Source organism: Eleutherodactylus coqui, chromosome 6 (assembly GCF_035609145.1).
Source record: "Eleutherodactylus coqui strain aEleCoq1 chromosome 6, aEleCoq1.hap1, whole genome shotgun sequence".
NCBI lineage: Eukaryota > Metazoa > Chordata > Amphibia > Anura > Eleutherodactylidae > Eleutherodactylus > Eleutherodactylus coqui.
This window is the reverse complement of record NC_089842.1, coordinates 104,151,239-104,175,600: the sequence shown is the minus strand read 5'-3', so window position 1 is coordinate 104,175,600 and position 24,362 is coordinate 104,151,239. Positions and strand designations below refer to the sequence as shown.

General features: G+C 45.2%; 2 protein-coding genes across 8 annotated transcripts in view; one reads left to right on the top strand and one right to left on the bottom strand.

The window, feature by feature from the left end:
- The window catches only part of KCNAB2 (potassium voltage-gated channel subfamily A regulatory beta subunit 2), a 198,788-nt gene extending 187,687 nt beyond the window's left edge, over nt 1–11,101 (bottom strand). For 4 of the 5 annotated variants that reach the window (XM_066607304.1, XM_066607307.1, XM_066607306.1 and 1 more), the window contains exon 1: nt 10,975–11,100. The gene's annotated coding sequence lies outside the window, so the exon portion shown is untranslated. Of the gene's footprint in view, nt 1–10,974 lie in introns of all 5 variants that reach the window. The other variant, XM_066607305.1, reaches the window with a different exon arrangement.
- Nucleotides 11,102–11,288: 187 nt separating this feature from the next.
- The window catches only part of NPHP4 (nephrocystin 4), a 288,934-nt gene continuing 275,860 nt past the window's right edge, over nt 11,289–24,362 (top strand). The window contains exons 1-3 of one of the 3 annotated variants that reach the window (XM_066607298.1): nt 11,289–11,460; nt 11,565–11,737; nt 20,639–20,806. In XM_066607298.1, coding sequence (XP_066463395.1) covers nt 20,672–20,806 — 135 coding nt within the window. In that variant the 5' untranslated portion in view covers nt 11,289–11,460; nt 11,565–11,737; nt 20,639–20,671. Of the gene's footprint in view, nt 11,461–11,564; nt 11,738–14,554; nt 14,633–20,638; nt 20,807–24,362 lie in introns of those variants that run through there. The other 2 variants (XM_066607299.1, XM_066607300.1) reach the window with 2 other exon arrangements.

The following is a 24,362-nucleotide window of genomic DNA, read 5'->3' as shown; positions in this document are numbered from 1 at the left end:
AAAAAATCTATGCAAGCCTCGTGTGAAGTTATCTCTACCGAGGTTTATATAGTTAATTTGTTAGAAATTCTGTTTAACTTAGTTCCGTAAAGAATGTAACCTCCGTGAGTCTCACTTAACAGAACAGAAGGTTTGGTACGGTGTTAGCCAGTAGGACAATGTATGATTGTTCTCAGTGAGAGAAACCAAGTAATCTTGGATATACCACCTTTTAATGGCGAACAAAAATACATGATGTTATAGCGAGCTTTCAGACCTCTCAGGGTCCTTCCTCAGGCTTAATGGAACAAATCAAACGACATACTTAATAAATACACATGATCACATGGGAGGGCAGGAACGTGGTGAACTTAGCTTGCACTAGATAAATACCAGAGCCAGAGGGTAAGAGGGCACAGATATGCTGGGATCAATAGCGGTTAGTTTAATACGTTGTTAGATTTGTTCCACTAATACTTGAGGAAGGACCCTGTGAGGTCCGAAAGCTCACTGCAACATCATGTATTTTTGTTAGCCATTAAAACGTATCATATCTACAAGATTACTTGGTTTCTCTTAGGCCGCCTGCACACGAGCTGGCTGGACCATGTATGGGGAATTCGACCCAGTGGCTGGCTGGTGACCCCAGCTTACCTGTCCAGCGTATTGTCCTTTGCTGCGACACATGTGCAGTTGAGAGGATGCCGTGCCGTCGCTATGGCAATGACGTGTTTCCTGTGACCATTCTGCAATAATTGCAGAATGACCGCGGGATGGACGGCTTCCATTGACTTCAATGGAAGCCGGCCATGCATAGCCTGCACAAAATCACAGAATGCAGCAATTTCTCCCCTGCGAGCAGAAAATCACAACTGATTTTCTGCTCGTGGGCAGAAAATCACGTTTTCTCATAGCATACTATGGGCTGGATTTGCTGCGGAATCCCGCTCCGGATTTCACAATGCAAATCCGCCCGTATGCAGGAGGCCTTACAGAGAACAATCACACTTCACCGGAGCTCTGGAGATCACTGGGATGCACCATAACTAAGGGAGCCAATTATCGAGGGACGTCACCGCTGGCTTGTTCAAACGAGAATCGCCATTTCAACGCTTTTTAAAAACAATAGTTATTCTGTCTAAAAACGCCTTTACTGATTTGTGAGGTCTGCATCACATTCCCCAGAGCAAAGGAGGGAGCTTGGGTACAATGGTTTCTTTGGCCCTAAAGGGGCTGCTGTACTTTACAGCTTCACCCAAATATTGAGGTCCTTCTATCCACTGATCAGTACAGGTCCTTGGTGAGGATGCCTACCAATCTGAGATCGGCAACCTATACTGAGCATAGGCCAGCAATATTGTAGTCCTGGAAACCCTTTAGTTGTCCTCTTTTATAAAGTTTTATCACATCGTATGGAAGGGTAACTGTTTCTGGTAATGCTGGGTCACAGCCACTACACCACCATAATGGTACAGACAGAAATCCCTAATTATCTTACCAGTTGTATATGGATATACACCCCATTATGGCATCACTGCATAATCAGGAAAAGCTTGCGTTAAAAACCCTAATGAAGCTGGTGATTAAGGCCCACGCACTGGAATTTTGACATGTGGATTTGCTTTCCGGATTCCGCATGCGGACAACATATCGCAGCATGCTCCATTTTAGTGCGGTTCCTGCACGGACGGCTTCCATTGACTTCAATGTAAGCCGTCTGATCCACGGCCGTCCGCAAATGACATTGTGGATGGGTTGCGGATTCCGCGGTAAAGCAGGAGTTTAAAAGGAAAAAAAAAAAAAAGAAACGGCTGCGTGTATGGTTGGATTCCACTGCCGACTCCCACATGCGCCCGCCCGTGGACATGAGACCTAAAGCTAAAGGCACTCTGCGCTGTCCACATAATTCCACAGAAAGCCCACGGCCCCATTATAGCTATACACAGGTCTATATTTTCCCACAGACTGGTGATCCACGTGGAAAAAACCTCCCAAGTCTGATTGCCATTGGTTCTCACGGATGAGAGCAGGGCACAATGTGCAGGGTCTGTTTATAGCGGGCTGTACACAGACGGGGGTCCGTGTTCTGGGCAATGAGAGTTGTACCAGAGTTCCTGAGGCGCAGCTCCCAATTACAGCAGTGTACCTCTACTCTAAAGGTAAGTTCACATGTAGCTTCAGTACAGAAATTTCTGCAGCTGTAAATCCGTTGCACACATCTATATGGCATTCTTCCATCATGCATCTAGATGTCTGCAAACTCCATTAAAAAGAATAAGGCCGCCTTCACAAGGGAGGAAAAAAAATAATTGCGATACGGGAACAAATCGCTCACGTGTATGACCCCATTCAAAAGAATGGGGTTCATATTCGTGTGAGTTTTGTGTGTTTCGCAGCACACTAATCTCGTACTATTTTCTCATCCGTGTGAAGGCGGCCTAAGGGTACGCTCACACGTAGCGGAAATGCTGTGGAAATTGTGACTCGAAATCAGCCACGGATTCACAGCTGATTGCAGCCAGTGCAACACTCCTCATCCCCTAATATTGCGCGCTGCTGCACCCAGAGCACATCGGCAAGTGCTACTGGGAGCACCACTGGCTCATGTGATGCCACTTCCACAGCACATGACCCGCACCTGCGCTCAGTAGCAGTTGCCAGCGTGCACTGCTTCATGGGTGCAACAACACGCAGTATGGGGACACGAGAGGGATGCTGCGAAGGCAGTTATCAGCTATGGATCCAGAAATGATTTTGAGTCAAAATCTGCATCAATGATGCAGATTTTTTTATGTTTTTTTAAAATGCAGAAATGCTGTGGATTTTACCATGTAGAAGATCCACAGAATTTCCCCCATGTGTGAGCATACCCCGAGACTGAGTTCGCATATAGCAGAAATGCTGCAGATTCAGTGTACAGATATAAGCATTGAAAATCTGCAAACAGATAAGAGTGCCGACCATATGATTGGGCGTTGATCAGATCTTATCCACATATTTGCACCAGTTTTCCATCTGGAAACTGACCTGTGATACAGAATTTTACATCTGCAGCATGTCAATTTCTGCTGCAATTTTTCCATTGTGGATTTCATTACTTTCAATGCAGAGAGGTGAAATCTACAGCCAAATAAGCGGGTCGATTTGCAGCAGATTTTTCTGTAGCTTGTGGACTCTGTGGAAAAAAAGGGAAGGATTTAAGGCCCATTTACACGAAAAGATAATCTTTTACACAACTGAAAGATTTTGTGACCATTTGCATAAAGTGTTAATGACCATTAACACTTTATCATTAAAGGGCCTCCAGGGGCTGTTTGCAGAGCCCAGTATGTGATTAATCACACATCTAGCTGTGCAAGCAACTGCATTGTTCTGCTCTCGATTGCCAGCAAATTACACTGTTATCTGCAGTATCCTGTGGAGATAACAGCATGCGGTCTATTGAGACACTTTATCTCTCAGTGTCTGATTGATGGATTTTAAGCTCACCTTAAAATCATTGTTCAAACAAAAACTGCGCAATGCCCACATTTACATGTAATGATTATTGCTCAATTTTGATCGTTTTAACGAATTTTGAGCGATAATCGTTACTTCTAAATGGGCCTTTAAGGGCTTAACTAAATCCAATTAGACAGGAGCCAATCTGACCAATCTAGGGGCCCAAACTGGTTTTACTTACTAGTCACTAACAGTATATCCATAAACATCAATACATCCCAAAAAGTTGGTAAAGTTGGAATTAGCAATCTGGCTCCTGGCATTTTCCCAGCTCTGGGCGCAGTATACATCAAGTACAAATCTCTACAAAAAGTTTACAAAGTGCTCCGTACTCATCCCTGAGCTGCTGTATGCGCTTTGGACCTTCTATTATAATGTACTGGTACAACTGCATCCAGGAGGCAGCGGAGGAAGCATCCATCCTTCCAGAAGTATATTGCAAAGACATCCATATTCCCATGTGAGCAAGCACACGCCAAGTCATTAATAAAGAAAAGGCTTATTAAATAGTTATGGTCGCGTAAGTGGTTGCATTTTACTGCTTCTCCATCCTCCACATTTGAAATATGTGGTTGGAAGTTTTCTAAATGTAGTTGCAAAAAAACAAGGAAACAAAGACAATCTACAATGTTTGGGGTTACCCTCCCTATAAATTATGTACTACAGCACTCAACCGTAGCTATGGGCTACCCACAAGATGTACATATATGAAAAAGGTTTTACTCAGGCATACTGTAATAAAAGACAACAAGTGAGCACTTAAAATATATATAGAATGTGCACCGCCGGCTGTAGTGTTATTTAACGTGCAGACCAGCTGATTGTGGTCCGGACTTCAATATGACTACTAGCTTTTTCCCTTATGCCACAGTTCTGGCGTAACTGACTTGTAAAAGCAGTCAAAAACAGAAGTCAGCAGTTCAGTGGATAAAGGCCCATTTACTCACAATGATGATCTCTCAAAATTCCTTCAAATTATGGCATGTGAGCGATCATCATTGCATGTAAACGCTGCCATCATTTACTTTTTGGCCGAACGATGATTTTAAGAAGAGCTTAAAATCCATCGTTCAGCCGGAGAGAAGATAACAGGGACTGCATGCTGTGTTATACACAGGAGTGGGACATTACATTGTATTCTGCTGACAGCCCATGCTAGAACAAAAGAGCTCTGTGCAGAGCTCAGACCACCTGCTGAGCTCTGCAAACAGCTCCCTGAGGCCCTTTTACACAAAAATGAAGCTGATAAAGTTTTAATAGACCTTAGTGTCCATTAACACTTTATGCAAAATGATTGCTAAAACTGTCAGTCTTTCAAAAGATTGTCTTTGCGTTTAAATGGGCCTCAGGGCTCTAGCAGAATAAGTGTTCACTGTGCAAGCCTGAGATAAGAGAATTACCAACTTTAGCATTTTGCAATTATATATGTTCACAGCAGGCTTTAGATAATGTAATTGCTTGCTTTAGGAATTTTATATGTTCTCATGTAAATCTGAGATAATGTAATTGCCACGTCAATTGTAACTTTTAGAATCATTTGAGGATTATTGCAAATTTGGGGAAACCCAACCCCTCTGTCATACGATGATTGGATGACAGCCGGACTGTGCCTGCTCATGATCAGCTTGTGCTACAGGCTGTGTTTATGTATATATTTTACTTACTTACTGTTTACTCAATAAAGAGCAATTCTTGAAACACCACTTGTCTGTTTCAAGCTGTATTCTTCTCCGATGCACCGTCAAACTTGTTACACCTGATTGATAAAGGCTTCAATACCCTTTGAGTAACACCTAAAATAAGTGATTACTCCAACACCATCAATATCTGATCGTCAGGAATCCGCCGCCCAGGATATCAGCTGATTGAAGAGACCACAGCTGGATGAGAGCGGTAAACCCTTCACATCTGAGTGTGATCTTGAATGTGACAAGACTGCAGTACTCAGAACAGCAGCTACGAAAAATACGATGTCCTAAGTAAAAAAGAGAACCGTACTCTGACGTAAACATTGCAGTGCTCAGACGGCTGCTGCAGCCCCTTGTATCAGCTGATCATGAGGGTCCCAGGCGGTAGACCCCCACTGATCAGATATTGATAACCTATTCAGAGAATAAGCCATCAACTTCTACAACCCAGATAACACCTTTAAAATAGGCTTCAGCGGGGTCAGAGGGAAGACATATCAAACTCTTCATGGCATACAAAAGTCTAACATTTCAGCACACAGACCCCACTAGACAGAAAACAGATTCAACTGTGCCGATGTTATTTTACAGAATTGGAATACATTGATGGCCCATGTTTCTGCCCTTCTTTCAACATGAAAGTCTAATTTACATGATCTCCCCTGACAAGGTGCGACTGGTTTCCTACAGACATTGTATACTGGTTCCATTACATGCAAATGTATTTGTGGTTAACAAGCTTATGCTACAGTAATGACTGTCAATGGAGAAACTTCAGTTCAACGGAAGCAGGTGGTATGACTAACTGTTGGGTTTCTGCATACTGCACTGTATGGTCTGTATATGCTGCCAGAGGTAAAGAACATGTACATGAAAAAATTATTTTTGTCCTGTTCTGTCAAACGGATTAAAAAATTTAGTTCAAGACTGCCAGGACTAAGGGTGCTTTTAGACGGAACGATTCTCATTTGAATAAGCCAATGATGTATCTGCCTGCATAAACAGAGTGCACGAGCCAATGATGACGTCAATCGATCAATAAATTGGCTCGTCCACAAGGGCCTTAAAGGGGTGGTCTCGCGAAAGCAAGTGGGTCTATACACTTCTGTATGGCCATATTAATGCACTTTGTAATATACATCGTGCATTAATTATGAGCCATACAGAAGTTATTCACTTACCTGCTCCGTTGCTAGCGTCCCCGTTGCCATGGTTCCGTCTAACTTCGGTGTCTTCTTGCTTTTTTAGACGCGCTTGCGCAGATGCATCTTCTCCCTTCGGCTGGTCTTGGAAGCATCGGCGTTTTGGCTCCGCCCCCTTTTCGCGTCATCGCGTAGCTCCGCCCCCGTCATGTGCCGATTCCAGCCAATCAGGAGGCTGGAACTGGCACACGTCATGGGGCGGAGCTACGCGATGATGCGTACAAGGGGGCGGAGCCAAAATGCCGATGCTGCCGAGCGGAGCCGAAGGGAGAAGAAGGGAGAAGACGGATCTGCGCAAGAGCGTCTAAAAAGGCAAGAAGACACCGAAATTAGACGGAACCATGGCGACGGGGACGCTAGCAACGGAGCAGGTAAGTGAATAACTTCTGTATGGCTCATATTTAATGCACGATGTATATTACAAAGTGCATTAATATGGCCATACAGAAGTGTATAGACCCACTTGCTTTCGCGAGACCACCCCTTTAAGGACACAGATTTATGGAACCCGGATCATTAGGAGGGATCCTCATGAGATTTTAATCATTAGTATTGACCTGCCTTCTTGCTTGGTTGAGAGCTATTCCCGCCAAATTTGTGTTTGGTTTGCCTCTGCACCTCCTCTAGGTAGTCCTAGGAGCCAGCTGGTAGCAGTAGCCAATTGGCTCAAATCCTTGGCCAATTGACAATCCTATTGCTCTGGAGCTTGTTCACATCCACCCAGCAGCAACTGTGTCATTGGTCAATGATGAAAGCATGGGTTCAAGGTTATGTTATTTCAGGGGCAGCTGTGGGGTAAGCAGGTGTCTGCAGCCAAATTTTCTGGAAGACCATGTTACTATTGTTTGCGCTGCTGATATATGTCACTAGCCCTTTATTAGGAGCGGTAAGGGTGCTTTCGCATCTGTGTCTGTGTTTCCGCTTTTCTACTCCGTTTGCAGAAAAGGGGAATCGCCGCGGCCGAATGGCTCTGTCTCTGCATGGAACCAAACAGTTCCGGACAGACCCCTTTGACTATAACTGGGTCTAGTAGCTTTCCGCTCAGCTGCCCGGCTCTTGGATAGAAGAAAAAGTTCTGCATGCAGCGCTTTCTCTTTTGGCATTTTCAGCCGGATCTGCGACGGAACCTCCGCAAGGGTTGTCACCCAAGTCACATGATGGAACCGAAATGGTACAGAACAGACTCCACTGACTCTAATGGGGTCCAATTGGTTTCAAGTCAGCCACGGCCATCATTCTACAGATCTTTATAGGATGAAACAGCTCTGCATGAAGTGCTATTTCGTCTAGTATTTTAACAAATCTCAGCAACAGAAATACTGAGTGGAACGTCCAAGGTCGATGTGAACAGAAGCTCAGAGAATTAATGCATTCCAAAGAAAATTGCAAACTGGTTTTATGGGATACATTTCAATTATCTGATCACTATCTAGGGAGAACAAAACAGCTGGTCATACTTAGCAGCTAAAGGTGTATTCTGGTAATATCAAGTTACCCCCATATCCATAGGATAGTGGATAACTACTTGATCGGTGGGGGGACAACTACTTGAACCCTCACTGATCACAGGAACAGAGCTGGAACTTCTGTGTCCCAGTCTGACTGGTACACATACTCAACAGTCACTCCATTCATTTCAATGGAACTGTTAGAGATAGCCAAGCTATCTTCCAGCATTCCCGTTAAAATTAAATGAGCGGGTGCAGAGCATATGTGCTGCCCCTACATTCATTGCCAATCACAGAGGGTAACAAAGGACCTCTGCTCTGGCAATTGGTGGATACCCCAGCAGTCGGACTCCCACCAATCAGGTAGTTATCCCCTATCCTATGAATAGGGGATAACTTGATATTACTTCCATATCCCTTTAAGAGTCCAAGTATATTGCAGTATGTAGTGATGAATGAGATGAATGGTTATTTAGGAGTTAAGAGGATATTCAGATGTAGATGTACGCGACTGTCCCAATAATAAGAATGGGGCTTGCAGAATTCCATGCATTCGATGCAGAAACTACCTCATTCTGATGTACGAAATGGATTTTTGGGTAACAGAAATTTCTGCATCATCATTCTATCCCTGCAGTAATGCAAACAGTGCAGGTAGAGCTATTTCTAATGTGAACTTGTGCTTAAACAAAGCAGCCAACAAACAATTTGAAGCATGTGGAATAGACAGAGCAGCAGCCTGATGACACAGGATAGCAAAAAGAGAAAAAGAAATAAAGCCAACACAAACAAAAATGTAGCAGGTAATCAGAGCCCAGAGGTGCTGCCTATGTCCCCCTGACGGATCTGCGGCAAGTGTGCATCGCCTCTCCTGCAGCTTCTTCAGCAACCAATGGAAGCAATTCTGACAATAAGGGTGCGGGCAGACGAGTGCATAAACGGCGCGTTTTTGCGACCAAACGTATATACGTGACCAGCTGAGGCAATGGTTTCGAATGTATTCGTTCACATGGGCGATTTTACGGCGCGTAAAAACGGAAATTCGAAAAAAAACGGAACATATGCGACCGAAATACGCGCCAACGCATATTCGATCGCCGAGAAGACCGTTTGCAAAGTAGGAACAAACGAAAATACGCTTTCTAGCTCTGCTCGTGATCGGTGAAAAACGATCGCTCGGGCGATTATACGTTGCGCTCGTGCGAACGTAAATACGCCTACGCTCGTCTGCCCGCACCCTAACATTGTATACTACGGAACTGCTATTTTAGCTATTTACTAACATTCTCTCAAGTTGCTACAAAGTGGAGTTATAACTTGCAGTCACATCCCTGCACACATGTATTTATCAATACAGACTAAACTTCCAAAACAGTTTTATATTAGTTATTAGAACCTGAGACAATAAAGAAGTCTACCCCTTCCCCCCTAAACTGCCACATGCTACAGAGATTGACAAAGTATGATGGACACAAGAAGGAACACTTATCATGTAGGAACCCTCTGACCCGAAGCTCAGCTTAGCCTGCGTCAGTACCCTTTAGCCACTGCCTTCTCCATAGGTCCCAAAAAAGGGGTTACAGCAAGTGCTTTACTTTTATACCCTTTTTTTTTGGGGGGGGGGGGGGGGGGATTTCACTTCTAGCCACCTACTGTCACCATTAGTACATATATAAATGCAGCCCCCATTTCTATAACTTAAAACCCCCAAGACAGCTCCACTGATTTCAAATACAAGCCTAACAGCCCCCAAAAATCAGAACTATGCCCCCCAAAAGCTCTGGGATGGACGATAGGGGATTTGGGTGCATTATTAACCAGCAGCTATGCGATAGGAGAGCAAGCAATGTTATCTGTTGTCATATCAGACGCCGAATAAATGCAGCATCCATATATGATCTCGAGGAGCATTTCTTACTGCAATGCACAAATATATAACCGTTCCAGACGTGCGGCGGATCTATATGTGCAAACGGTTCAGGGAGTTATGTCACAACCGCTGGTGACTTATGCAATGCACAAGAACATACTGAGTCAGTGAGGAAGTGTAAGACGCAGGCAGCGAGAGACATCAAAGTGTCACATACAAGCCATCCCCAATACAAAGGCATTCTACATTCCCCTTCATCTAATAGGCCTATATGACAATGCACCAGTGCCAAGGCCCGCAGGCTATAAACCTGCCACGTACAGCAAATCTAACCCTCCGCTAAGTGATTGAACTTCATCCTCTATGACAAATCAGATGAAGGATCAAGCGGTCTACTGCAGATACAAGGCAAGGAAAATGCTGGAGCAGCAAGCAGGCAGCGGCTGGGAAGGCGAAAAGCAATGAGATTGGTAACTCACTTCTGCGGCAATGACATTGACCAGTCTGCAGAGGGACCAGACAGCCCAATCACTAGAGGTAAGTAGGACTCAAGTGTTCACAGCAATGCAGGGTGGAGAATTGGGTGGTGTAAGAAAGAGGGGGGGGGGGGGGGTGACAAATGATGATACAGCAGATCCCCAAAGTGTTGCAATAAACACGGCTGTCACTCACTGGCATGCATTCCTGCACAATATGCCAATGCAGTGCGGCTGTCAGGGCTGCGGGGAGCTCCGGCGCGGCGAGATTTATTCTGCAGCCGCGACACAAAATCTGACAATAAAGAAAAAAAAGGAAAAGAAAATCTTTTATCTAGGACAAATCTGGCGGCGTTCTCATCAAAGGATGTGGTCGAGCGCAGCTCTGAAGGCTTCTCGTCTACCAGACTGACTGTGTGTTTCCCTCCTGCAAAGCTGCAGTACAGAAAGGGGAGGGGGCAGCTTTTTACGCCAGCGGTCCTCATACTACACTGCGCGGTTTTATTACAGAGGATTACATATTGGAGTGGAAATTAATTCAGCGCTGATTTATGGATTTGCAGATACATATAAGGGGGGGGGGGGGGAATATAGAAATATATATATATATATATTAGCAGTGTCATTATATTTATTATATTAGGTGCTATATTTATAGACTTTGCTCTATTTCATATATTTGCATATTTACTATATTCTATAAATATTTATTATTACACACGGGATGCTATGGGGTTTCTATAGAATGGCAGTGGATACATATGTATCACTATATAGCTATTAGTAGCTGTTAAAGTATGTCATACACACCTGCAGCCTCCTCCCCCTCCTGCACCGGGACCGCCACCGTCGCTCTCCCCCGCAGTCCCCGTTGTGTCACCGCCACCTCCCGTTTAGCCCGCACTGCTCACCTCGTGGGAGAGCAGCTGTCCAGCCCCGCCCACTGCCAAGCAAAAGGCTATTACACGGTCTGTTCTAGTGGCTCCGTAAACACAACGCCGATTGGCTCAGCAGAGTGCCAATCAACAGAGAAGCAGCTGTGATTGGACACGGGGTGACGTAAGACGTTAACACGTGACGTGTGTCTACTGAGAGAGAGCTTCGCTTGTGAGAAGCAGGGGAAAGCAGTCAGCTGTGTGGCAGCGGGGCGTATGTGTAAAGGAGGCTTTAGAATAGCAGGAGCGCGCGTAGAGCCGTTTACATCCAGCTCACGTTTATGTCGACGGCTCTTACATGAATATCCAAGCAGGACACGCGCCATATAAGGTGTCCCAGGCGCAGATTTCTGTAACCATGGTAACAGACGCTGGCTGGTGGACGAAACCATTCTATCTCTTTTATAGGGGGAGCTTATGATTAGATAGCACTGACACCCTTGTTCTATCTTGCGTGTATTACAGGCGCTGATATTTTAGAAGTGTAAAATAGGAGAACGTATTACTGATATAGCAATGGAGGCGCTCTGGTAAAAGAAATATGACGTTGTGATCGGAGTTCCCCCCTCTAGAAGACGTTAGTTCAGTCCAAACGTATATTCACATGGAAGATGGCAGCCGGGAGCTGAAGAAAGGAGGTGATAATCTCTGTGCTACGGGAGAAGGGAGGCTGGGACTTGTAGTGTGGCGGAGAGGTGCAGAGGCCGGGGGGCTTTTTCTCTAGGGGGGTCCTGGAAATAATTAGGAGTGCAGGTGACTCCCCAGCTGGAGATACTTGAGCGACAGATGCTGCGTTTGCAGTACGAACAGTTCTCTATGGGTGCGTAATATGTGATACATACCCCATTACACTGCGTGCGTGTGGCATTTGTGCGCAACACCGCTAAGAGATAGACAAGGGCGCGTAGAACCCTGCTTGTATATAGCAGCATGATATATAGCAGCCATATCGCTGTGTAGGGCAACATATCTCGCGCACGCTGTCATGTGCGGTGACTTTTTTTTTTTAACTTCTCTTAGCGACATCGTGTATAAATGGCGCACATATGCCATATAACTGCGTATGTACAGTGTTTATTACTCGCCCTTAGCCCTCCTGCACACGACCGGGTCGGATCCCGCAGCAGGATCCAGCCCCGAGCCCAGGCGGTGACCCCGCTTATCTATCCGGGTTCTTCATTCTCTGTACTGCGGGGGCACCGGCCGTCACGCATGCGCAGTACAGAGAAGGTTGTGCTGTTGCTAGGCGATGATGCAGATCCTGAGACCTTTCTGCAGTTCTCACTGCACAAGGGCTGCAGGACGGAAAACAGCACAGAATGTAGCATGCTGCGTTTTTCCTCCTACCAGCGAAAATTTCCGCTCGTGTGCAGGAAGCAGCAGTTCTCCATAGAAGGCCATTAGCGGTATTTGCTGCAAATTAAGGCACATGGGCGGATTTGCGTTGTGGATTCCGATTAACTCATTGCAATCCAATTTTGGATTCAAGCTTTCCTAGGGGGTTTTCTCTTTCTGCCATTATACAACGACGCCATCTGCTGGCTAGAGCCAGTACTGCAGTATGTGACATGCCGGAGAGGCCGCCCGACAACAGAGCGGCCAGTAATCTACAGTAAGAATACCCCGCCGGACTTCTTCCGACATGGGAGCTGTACAGTATTCAATCAGAATGTCTCTAGATGTCAGACAGTGGATTGGAAAGGGTTAATCTATAACCCCGCTGTGTACCTCCCCGCTTTGGGGATCCCTGAGGGATATCCCCATAGTGCAGATAGAGTGGGCGGGGCTATAGGGCTTCTCGCAGAGAATCCCCATAGCAAATATAGAGAGGGTGAGTCCCTCTAGCCCCACCCTCTCCTCCAGGCTCTCGGGGAAAGCCCTGTAATTCTTCAAAAAAATTGCGGCATACGTTATTTTGGCACGTGTGTGTATGGGGATTGGTGGCACGTAGTAAGTGTGCATGTCATGTTGTACTTGTGTGCATGCACGCCGCTACTTACAGCCGTGTGAGTCCAGCCTAACATTGCAAGATACAAAACCAGCAATCGGATCACCCCACATGTGACCTTGGCGTCACGGTGCTTTTACCAGCATGGTGTATTTTCAGCTATTTGTGTAAGCTTCTAAACAATGTAACAAATATGTCCCCATAATGTGAGAGTTTACCCCAGCGCTGCTGCTTCCTGCTGGGCTTCATTTCCAGGACTGCAGCTGTAGACACACTTGGTCATGGCAGCCAATTAGTGGCTTTATTGTTTTTTTGGCCTTACACCCCTAAGGCCTCCTGCATACGGCCGGGTCGGATCCCGTTGCGCGGCCCTGCAGGGACCAGTGCGGCTCCGGCTCTGGCTCTCTGCTGTGCCGGCGGCCGTCCAGCCGTCGCATGCGAAGAGCGGAGCCGGCGGCCCTGGAGTGACATTTCTGTGCGGGCCTCTGCGAGACCCACACAGAAATAGAACATGCTGTGATTTGTTTTCCACGTGTGATTTCACACGGACAAATCTCAGTCGTCTGCCTAGGATTCCGTTTTTTAATGCAGACCTATGGCAGCGTCCACAGGCGGAAATTCCGCCCGTGTGCAGGGGGCCATACGGTCCATTTACATGCAACGCTTATCGCTCAAAATTCGTTCAAACGAATGAACGATAATTGTGTGTAAACGTGGGCGTTGTGCACTTTTTGTCTGAACGATGATTTAAATTTTTTTTTAATTATCTCTCAACAGACCGCATACTGTGTTTTTCAGCCTTCTAATGCCATGCAAGCTCCTCTCAGAAATCTATGCAAATAAGAAAGATGGTAAAATGCCATCTATTGGATGACAGCATTCCTTCAAATCAATGTGACTTTTTAAACAAGTCTTAACAGAGATTGGTAATAGGAAACAGCCAGAAAACCATACACAGGCAGCTGTTTCAGGGTGTTTGCACCTCATCAGTCTCCTCTCTCACCTCCAAGGTGACCCCACACCCCTTCTGGCTGCTCTACTTGGGGAGAGACTATACCGTTCCTCAACCCACTCACCCCCTAGGTGTCTCCACACACTTTTTGGGTGCCCTCCTTAAGGAGACACGACACCCCTCTTGACCCACGTCACAGGCCTCTTACCAACTAAGCTAGAAACCTATTTCACACTGATGAGGGGCAAACACCCTAAAACAGCTGTCCTTGTATGGATCCTGGCTTAGTTTCCTATTTCCAATCATTGTTCAGACTTGTTAAATAGTCACATTGATTTGAAGGAATGCTGCCATCCAATAGGTGGTGCTGCAGAGGTGGTTTTCCGTCCTCCTTATTTGCATACCCAATCAGAAGGCACAGTACAGATCCCTTCCTCACTGATGTAAGGGCTTATCTCCTTGTACAATCAGTCTCCTCTGGAATAGGAAGCTGACTCTGGTTGTCATGGGGATGGAGTCACAATGCCACGGTTTGAACAGCACTTCAGTGGGGCAGGAAGATTGCGCTGCTCCTCCAGCGTCCGGCAAAGACCCCCAGGCTCTCAAGCACCACCTCCCCCAGACACAGCCTGAGTGAGTCCATGAGCTCTTGTAGAGCCTTGTGTGTTTGCTCTGTTACACTGTGTCAGCATACTTGGCTTGCTGGTGTGCCAGGAGCTGCTATGTAACTATTGGAGCCAGGGCTCTGTACACATCCGGAGTCGCTGCTTCCACTGTGTGTGCAGTATATACACCCTCCTTGACAAAAAAAAAATGACATACCCAGATAGAAATGTTGGATTGCGGCAAAACTTGGCATCCAGGTATGTTTTAGGCAGACATGTAAATGATTACAGTTGTGGTCTGATTAGACATGGAGTCTTGCCACCAGAAGCCGTAAAAGTGCTTCCCCCGTTGCCCTGTAAAAGGCTACTTTTGTGTGGTGTAGTTGAGAGGTCGCTGACCACCAGACTTGTCTCTACGACGCACTCAATTACATTTCGCCCAGTGAACAGACTTTGAGAGGGGCGCTTCATTGGAATGAGAGAAGCAGGATGGTTGTTTCAACGAATTGCCCGCCATCTAGGATGTTGTGACCAGGCTGTTAGGAGGCGTTGGGAGCAGTCGTTAGGAAAGGGCATGCACACGGTGAACAGGCTCCACAGGGCCCAGACAGACCACCAGTAGAGAGGACAGTTTGATCCACAGACAAACGTGAGCAGATCAACAGTTTCATGGTCCACCATCCAAACACAGGTGCTATCTTCATTACATGGTCTCTGCCCAAACCATTGACAGGCACTTAAAAGAAGGAAATTTCGTGTCATCGCGCCCTTTACATGTCCTGCTATTAACACCCCAACACCATCGGGTTTTGTTGGCAGTGGTGTTGTAAAAGAGAAATCTGGAATGCTACGAACTGGAACCGTATCGTCTTCAGATACAAATCCAGATTGTGTTTGGGATCGGATGACGGTCATCTTTGAATGCAAAGGCCTCGTGGTGAGCGCTTCAATCCTGGCTTTTCTGTTGAGTGGCACACTGCCCCTACTGCTGGTGTGATAATTGAGGGAGCCATCACAAATGACAGTCGGTCGTCCCTAGTAGTGATCGGCGATACGCGCCGGACATCCTTCGACCACATGTAGTCTCTCGTGACAGGGCCTCCAACAGGTTTGCCCACACAGAGTAAGGGTTCCTCAGGAATGCTTTTGTCAGGTTTCCACAAATCCTTGACCTGCCCAGTTGGCTGGTTTACCAGTATTCAAGCGTCTATGGGACTATCTAGGGTGCCAGCTGGGGGGGCCTATGAGTGTGCAGGGTCTAAATCATAATTTTTTTTCCTCCTGCTTTGCTTAGATTCATTCAAAAACTGTGAGGTAAAAATACGCAGTACACCCCTAGATGAATTCGTTAAGGGGTCTAGTTTTCAAAATGGGGTAATTTGTGGGATTCTTCGTCGTTTTGGCTGCTCAAGGACTCTACAAGTGGGCAATGGGGCCTAAATCACCTTCAAGCAAAAGGACTGTTCTGAAAGCCACCGGCTGCTCCTTTCGATTTGGGCCCTGTTGTGCAAACGGACACAAGATTAGGGCCACAATGGGTATGTTTCTGAACACAGGACAAACTGGTATCCATTTAGGGGGCAAATAGTCATGTTCATGTGCACTATAGAAGAAAAATCCCACCTTTTAAATGGCATATTTGCCAAAATATGAAATTTCATTTTTTCTCCTCTAAATTGCATTAAAGGGGTTGTCTCACGCCGAAACGGTTTTTTTTTTTTCTTCAATAGGCCCCCCGTTCGGCAGGAGACAAACCCAAGGGATGGGTTAAAAAAAAAAAAGTTTATTACTTACCCGAATCCCCGCTCTGCGGCGACTTCTTTCTTCCCTTACCAAGATGGCCGCCGGGATCTTCACCCACGATGCACCGCGGGTCTTCTCCCATGGTGCACCGTGGGCTCTGTGCGGTCCATTGCCGATTCCAGCCTCCTGATTGGCTGGAATCGGCACACGTGACGGGGTGGAGCTACGATGACGACGCGGGACCAGCTCTCCGGCACGAGCGGCCCCATTCACAACGAAGAAGACCGCACAGCGCAAGCGCGTCTAAAATCGCCAGAAGACGGCAAAATTAGACGGATCCATGGCGACGGGGACGCTAGCAACGGAGCAGGTAAGTGAATAACTTCTGTATGGCTCATATTTAATGCACGATGTATATTACAAAGTGCATTAATATGGCCATACAGAAGTGTATAACCCCACTTGATTTCGCGAGACAACCCCTTTAATTCCTGAAAAAACTGTGGGTTAAAAATACTCCTGGCCTCCCTCAGTGAATACATCAAGGGGTGTAATTTTTAAAATGGGGTCATTTGTGGGGGTATCTCATTTTGACAGCTACGAGCTTTTACAATCTTGGCTTGGTGTAGGAAAGGAAAATGTTCCTCAAAATGTTAAAAACCAATGTTAAATTTGCACGTCTCTTAAAACCTTCATGACCACACGTTTTTGCTTTTTTTCCATTCCCCCCCTTTAAAAAATCGTAACTCCTTTTTTTATTCATCGACGTCGCTCTATGTGGGCTTGTTTTTTGTGGGACGAGTTGTATTTTTCAATGGCGCTATTTAATGTACCATATAATGTACTGAAAAACATTTTAAAAATTCTAAGTGGAGAGAAATGGAAAAAAAACGACATGACATGAAAACTTTATTCTATGGGTCAGTACGATTACTACAATACCAAGCGTTTTGCTGTACTACTTATATTTTTTTTTTTAAAGATATTTAGTTTTTTTAAAATTTTCTGTCTCCATCTTCTGCGCAGAATAACCTTTTTTTATTTTTCTATTAATATAGTTGTGTGAGGGCTCATTTTGTGCGGTCCGTCCTGTAGTTTCCGATAGTAACATTCTAGAACAGGGGTCCCCAACTCCAGTCCTTAGGGAAATCATAGGGGTGGAGGGAACTACTTTATAAAGCCTTAGTCATAGAAGAACCCTAAAATAATCTTTATTGATATGCATTAAAAACGTTGGGCTTAGAAAAATCCACAATTAGTAAAGACAAAATGTACACAAACAGACAAGACACGTGTGCTCTTCCTTCGCACAATATTACGAAAAGGTGGTTCGTACAGAGTTCAAATGATGATTTTAGATGTACGTTATATTCTAAACTGATTTTTTTTTCTGTAAGAACCTCCCACAAAAAATAAATAAAAATGGGATATAGCCTCCAGCCCTGATGTATGGATGGAGATAGCAGCGCAGGATGTACAAACACAATAGGGTGGTCACTAAGGGGTTAAATGGTTAAAAAAAACCCTGAAGTTTTGCAACTATGTGTCCATAATAAAGTAAACAGATGCGAATATATATATCTCATCAAGCATTTGTACAGTATGTTTGCACATATTTAAGATATTGCAGTTGAAAATGTGAAAAAATGACAATTTGTTTCAAAATTTTCCCAATTTTGGTGTTTTTAATAAATATACACAAATTCTATTGGACTATTTTTACCACCTAAATGAAGTATAATATGTGACGAAAAAACAATGCCTGAATCACTTGGATATGCAAAGCCTTTACGGAGTTATTTTATATTAAAGTGACTGTCAGATTTCAAAAATTTGGTCTGGTCTTTAAGGTGGAAACAGGCCTGGTCACTAAGGGGTTAAGGTCTCATTCTCATTAGTGTCTGAGATTCTGCTCAGAACTTCCATCACTGATTCCCCCTAAAACCGGATGCTGCGCTACTTCATCCTGTAAAATATTGGCTGGAAACCAAACAGACTCCATTACAGTCAATGAGGTCCGTTCGGTTTCCGTCATAAGTGGCAACCATATGACACCCTACAATAGGACCCCTGCAGAATTCCCTCCTGGTGGCATTTGTCTCCACACCCAGTGTTAAGTGGAGGTACACTGTATAGAGGATGCCCCTCTTTGCAGGGGACCCCTCTAGCAGTCATATGCTCTGATCATTTCCTGTTCAGCCTCCGTCATGCGATCCCACCAGTTTTTCTTCTTTCTCATTCACGCTGCACATTGTGCTCCTCCGGGGGTCTGTCGCATCTTTTCATCTTTGTAGTAATAGTCATTATATCTACAGTGACCAACTGTTCTCACATCAATTCCAGGGGATTATCGGATTTAGTGATGTCATCAAAGTAAACAATAAAGATATTACTCCCGTTTTCCAGGGGCGGTAAAGCAAATGTTCTGTCTTGAAGATTCTCTTATTTTAACCCTTTTGTGCTCAAAAACCCCCCAGCAAATTCTAAAACTCGACAGTAAAAGATCGCGCCTATTCTGCACTAAGGATTGTGGGAATGGCTATTTTAATTAACCCGTTCACACAATCTGAGGTGCGCGGTGCTTGTTTTCTAGCTCCCATAGAAGTCTATGGAAAGCACGCACCAAAGATAGGTCAGGTCCTGTCTTTTCTCGCACCACGGAGCTTAGATGCATGTATTGTAGTCACATGTCCTATTTTTAATTGGTGCGAGTATTTTGCGCGGCTAAAATTCCCTCATGTGAACGCTTCTATAGGAAACTATTGGTTCTTATGGAAGTGTTTTTGTTTTTTTTAATGCGCCTCTAATGTGCGAAAACGGCACTCGCGTGAACGAAGCCTAAGGCCTCATGTCCATGGGGAAAATCAGGCCCGCTACGGATTCTCCATGGAGAATCCGCAGCGGGTCCCTCCTGCCCCGCGGACATGAGGGCTGAAAATAAGAATAAACTTACCCGCAGCGGACCGGGCAGGTCTTCTCTTCTTCACGGCTGGATCTTCTTTCTTCAGCCAGCGGATGTACTCGGCACGCCGGCAGCGTGCCGCGCACATGCGCCGGGCACATCCGCCGGGCCGAAGAAAGAAGATCCGGCCGTGATGAAGAGAAGAACTGCCCGGTCCGCTGCGGGAAAGTTATTCTTATTTTAGGTCTCCTGCGGATCCGGACGGCTTCCATAGGCTTCAATAGAAGCCTGCGGGAGCCGTCCCCGCGGGAGACCCGCACGAAAATGGAGCATGTCACGTTTTTTTTCATGCTCCATTTTTTAAAATTCACTTTTATTGACCATCCGCGGGTATTTATCTACCCGCGGGTGGTCAATGCATCCCTATGGGATGCGGATCCGCATGCGGGGGATCCGCTGCGGATTTAAAACCATATTTTGCCCGTGGACATGAGGCCTAAGAGTGACAGATGGCTGAAAACAGCATCGTCACTATACCCTGCTGCCTACAGTTCGGGGGGCCTCACAGGCTCCCTAGAATAAGAGAAAACGTCAAATGACAATAGCCATGATACAGTGCCAGATCTGTTGTATAACCGTTACCAGCAGCACCTACCAGACCTCATATTCTTAGGGCTCACTCACATGGATGTATGTTGTCTGCGTATAATGTGCTGAAAGCCCATTGATTTACATTGGACCCGCGTTCTTCACACGCTTGTAGTATGCATGTGAATGTCCTATTTAGGAGCTTTTCATGCACCATTATAGGCTATTGGTGCTTAAATTAGACAGTAAATATACATGTTTCATGAGTATTTTATGAGACTCCGAACATAGCCTTAGCTCCATTAAATCGACCCTTCGGTCCTGGACAAACAAAGATGGTCGTACTGCTTTGCTGACTACCTGATGCCCATTGTGCACTAGTATGCCTCATTAGGCCACAGACACCACTGTACTTTGTCGTCCGTTTTGCATCCATAATACAGAAGTGCGTCCCGGCCTGACCGGATCTCCTGACCCAAACTCATTGCTATGATGCTCAGCACTCAAGTCATGGTACCTGCAGTCAGGCCAGAACGCAGTTCCGTATTATGGACGTCAAACGGCCGCTGAAGTACAGTAGTGTGTCTCTGGTCTAAAACCCTACACGCCGCTTTGATTGGCCAGTGTTGTCCATATAGTGGTTTAGACTAATGATAAATACTAAATGCATAGTGTGCAGCCATCTTTGTCCACAGACAGAATGGGACTGACCTGCAATACCACACACAACCTATGACTGGCGGTGGTGCTGTGGAAGAAAGTAGACATGACTTTTCACATGATCTCATTTTTTTTTTTTAGGATTCCTGATAAAGAAGACCTGCAGGATACAAGATGACAAAGTGGGAGGCCATCTTTGCTCAAAATCGGGTTATACCACAGCACATCCAAAGATGGAAGCAGAGCTCGGGGGACACAGTTGGCTTCCAGATTTTTCTTGGCACTCTGGAAGGGATCCCCAGTAGACAGGTGAGCCGAGCATGCATGGATGATATGTGTGATGTATATTAACCCTTTTCATTCCACTGTCTGACGTCTAAAGACATTCTGATTGAAGCGTGTACAGCTCTATTGTCGGAAGACGTCCAGCAGGGTATTCTTACTGTATATTACTGGCCGCTCTTGTCAGGGGGGCCACTCCAGGATGTCCCATACCACAGTACTGGCTCTAGCCAGCAGATGGCGCCAATGTATAATGGCAGAAAGAGAGAGCCCCCAGGAAATCCTGAATCCAAAATTGGATTGCAAAGGGTTAAAGCTGTTCAGTGTGCTTGCATTCTACAATCAATTGTTTGCTGTCTTCTAGTTGTATTTATATCGGGGATGAGTTGTGGGTTACTGCCTCTTTAAATAATGAATGCACCTACAGTGCTGTATGATGTGTTCTTATGTTTTACTAAACACCCCCGGGAGTGTAATCACAACTAACCTCTACACTGACAAGATGTGTCTTATGCTCTGCACATAAATAACTCGGCAATTATATTTACAGTAGGTCCGGAAATTAGACAGCAATGTTATTGTGTAACATCTCATCATCATCATCATCGTCATCATCCATACTGCAAGAGCCATTTTTTTTATTCACAGCCATAGAATGCAGATGTAGTTTACAGTAAAAAGTGGTCCTATACAATAAAATTGAAACAATTCCTCAGAAGGCGCTGGATTATCAGACATTCCAGACAATTGGAATGTTAGAGCAAACATGCATGCACACTGCACTTAAGTCAATTGTAATACAGAAAAAATACAAAAACACATATTTATATTATCCTGTAGTAGCGCCCCTATGGCGCAGCTGACACTGGCGCCTACATTACACCTTCTCATGTTATTTTACTTAAATGCTTGAAAAATAAAAAGCTAATATCCCCCCCCAAAAAAACAAACTTGTTACAGACTGTAAGGTAACGTCAGCGTTTTTGTGAAAAAGAAAAAGAAATCTCAATCTACACTAAAAACTCTGAGAATGAGGCCACCCTAAGCCTGATGGGGACCGCACGCACGCTGCTTTAAAATTCTCCCGCTGTCATCTCCCTGCTCGGCTTTCAAATCCCCCGCTGTCAGCGCCGTAAGTAAGCGCTATAATTGGATTAAGCGTCAGCTGTGATTGGCTGGCGCTCGATCCAATCACGGTGCTTACTTACACAGCGCTGACAGAGCTGAGCTGAGAGGACGGCGGGGGATGACAGCGGGGAGAATTTAAGCAGCTTGCCGTACAGACACAGATGCCGGCTTGGAGGTGAGTATGGAGGTTTTTTTTTTTACCCAGTATATACTCTAGTGTAGCTCGGCTTATGCGCGAGCCAATACGTTTTCCCAGGGTTTTTTTTTTACTCGGATTGACTAATACTCGAGTATATACGGTGTGTGTGTGTATGTGTGTATAATATATATACACACACACCTCCTCAGATCTATTCCATTATGCCTGAGGAAGAACCCTGACAGGTTCGAAAGCTCGCATTAGCATCAAGTCTTTTTGTTAGCCATTAAAAGTTATCATATCTACAAGTTTACTTGGTTTCTCTTGCTGAGGACAATCACATTTAGGTAATATGGCATTAACCCTTTCCAATCCAATTTGTATCCTGGTTTTCCTAGGGGGCTTAATCTTTTTCTGCTGTTATACACTGGCGCTGTCTGCTGGCTAAAGCCAGTACTGCATGAGGTGACACGTTGGATAGGCTCTGACAGCAGAGAGGCTGGCAATATATACAGTAAGAGAACCCCGGCGGATGTCTTCCAACATCAGAGCTGTACAGCCTTAAATCATAATGTCTTTAGAGGTTAGACAGTGGATTGGAAAGGGTTAAACAATTTTTCCTTGCATACCAGATCCTAGGATTTCCATTCTACTAGGTGGCAAATCAACAGACTGTGAACTGATCCACTTACCAGTTTATCAACTGTTTAATGACGCCTTACTTCCCAGAAGGCTGATAATGAGAAAATATCATTTAAAAGGGTATTCCCATCTGAGCGTTTGAAGGCTGAGATGGGAAAGCTTGCTGGGTGCTACTAGAACAGTCTGGGTGTCAGCTTCAAACTTGTGTCACAGACGCGCAATATGCAGGAAATAGAACCATTGATTTCAATGGTTTCGTTCACAAGCGCATATTTTGTGTGCTCCGTTTTCCTTAACGTTTACGCAGGAAAAAAACACAATTTTAAAGTCACTAAACTAATTGGCCATTTCAGTGGCTAAGCCCATCGGTGTGATTTTTTGCACACGTAATTGTGCACGACTTGCGTGTGCAAAGAGCGCAGTAAGAAACGCTGTTTTGCATGCAAAAATGGGGCACGCTTATGCTCGTGTACATGCAGGTTGCAGGCGTGCGCAATCCGATTTTTCAATAGGAAATAATGAGTTAGTTTTCAGTGATCTCCCTAAAATATGTGGCATGCTTCCACTCTTCTGTCGCACAGCATTGCTGCGACAGGAAAAACGTCTGTGTAAATTAACCCATTGAAAACTTAAAGAAGCCGTAACCCTATTTCCGTAAATCCCATTGAAGTGAGTGGGAGTTACAGAAACTGTGTAGCACTGCATAGTCGCAAGATGTTTTTCTAAGGGCACCATTCTATCATCGTCTGATATTCCGCAGCTACCAGATGCCATTCCAGAATTGATCATGTTTTCCCCATTTCAGCAAGCCACGTATGTCAATAGGTTATTGTCACGTGTGGCGGATATGCTGCAAACGTTTAGCAGCAGAATTGGCTGTGAAAAATTGGCAGCGTATTACAGTAGCGGCAAAATAAGGGGGATTTTTAGAAATCCCGTTAACAAGTTACAGTAAAAGTCTGCAGCATAAGTTGGCCTTCATGTTCTACATCTTGAGATTTGCTACTTGGGAGGGATTTAAGCACATCTTGCAGTTCACATGAAAGCGGGGCATTAAGAGAAGCAGTGGCACCCCAAAAAAGACTGCAAGAAGAAAGGAAATCTTTGAGCAACTCTTCCCACTTGGTTATATCATCCCGGAGCGTATGTGGAAGAAGAGAATACAGTTTAGTAAAAGAGTCCTTACTTGGAGATCTCGTTGGATGCCCTCATCTATCCTGAGAAGGTGCGGGGTATATTGAGCTGTCCTCCCCTTAGGCTGCCTGGCTATAAGAGCGTGAGACTTATTGCCCCTTTCATATTACCTCTGTCACGTGTAGAGAAGTCATCTCTCCACTTTGTGCATATTCAGCTCTTTAGTATGATCCCATGTATCCGAGTACATGACGGGAGGGTTTCTGCATCACCGCCACCTCCAAGGCGCGCAACTTTGATTTTAAAATTTCCGCCTGATGCAAAGGATGTTTTTTTTAGCCGGGAACCCATTAAAATGCAATTTCCCCAAAACACTGCTTTGTAAACTTCCTATAGAATTGCAGGGGAAGACACAGAGTGCATTCTTAGTAAAATATTGGAGTTCCTCTCTAACAAGTGGCTTCTTAGGCCTGCTTCACATAGGCATATTTAAATGTGCAATACGCAGGGAATAGAACCCACCGATTTCAATGGGTTTTT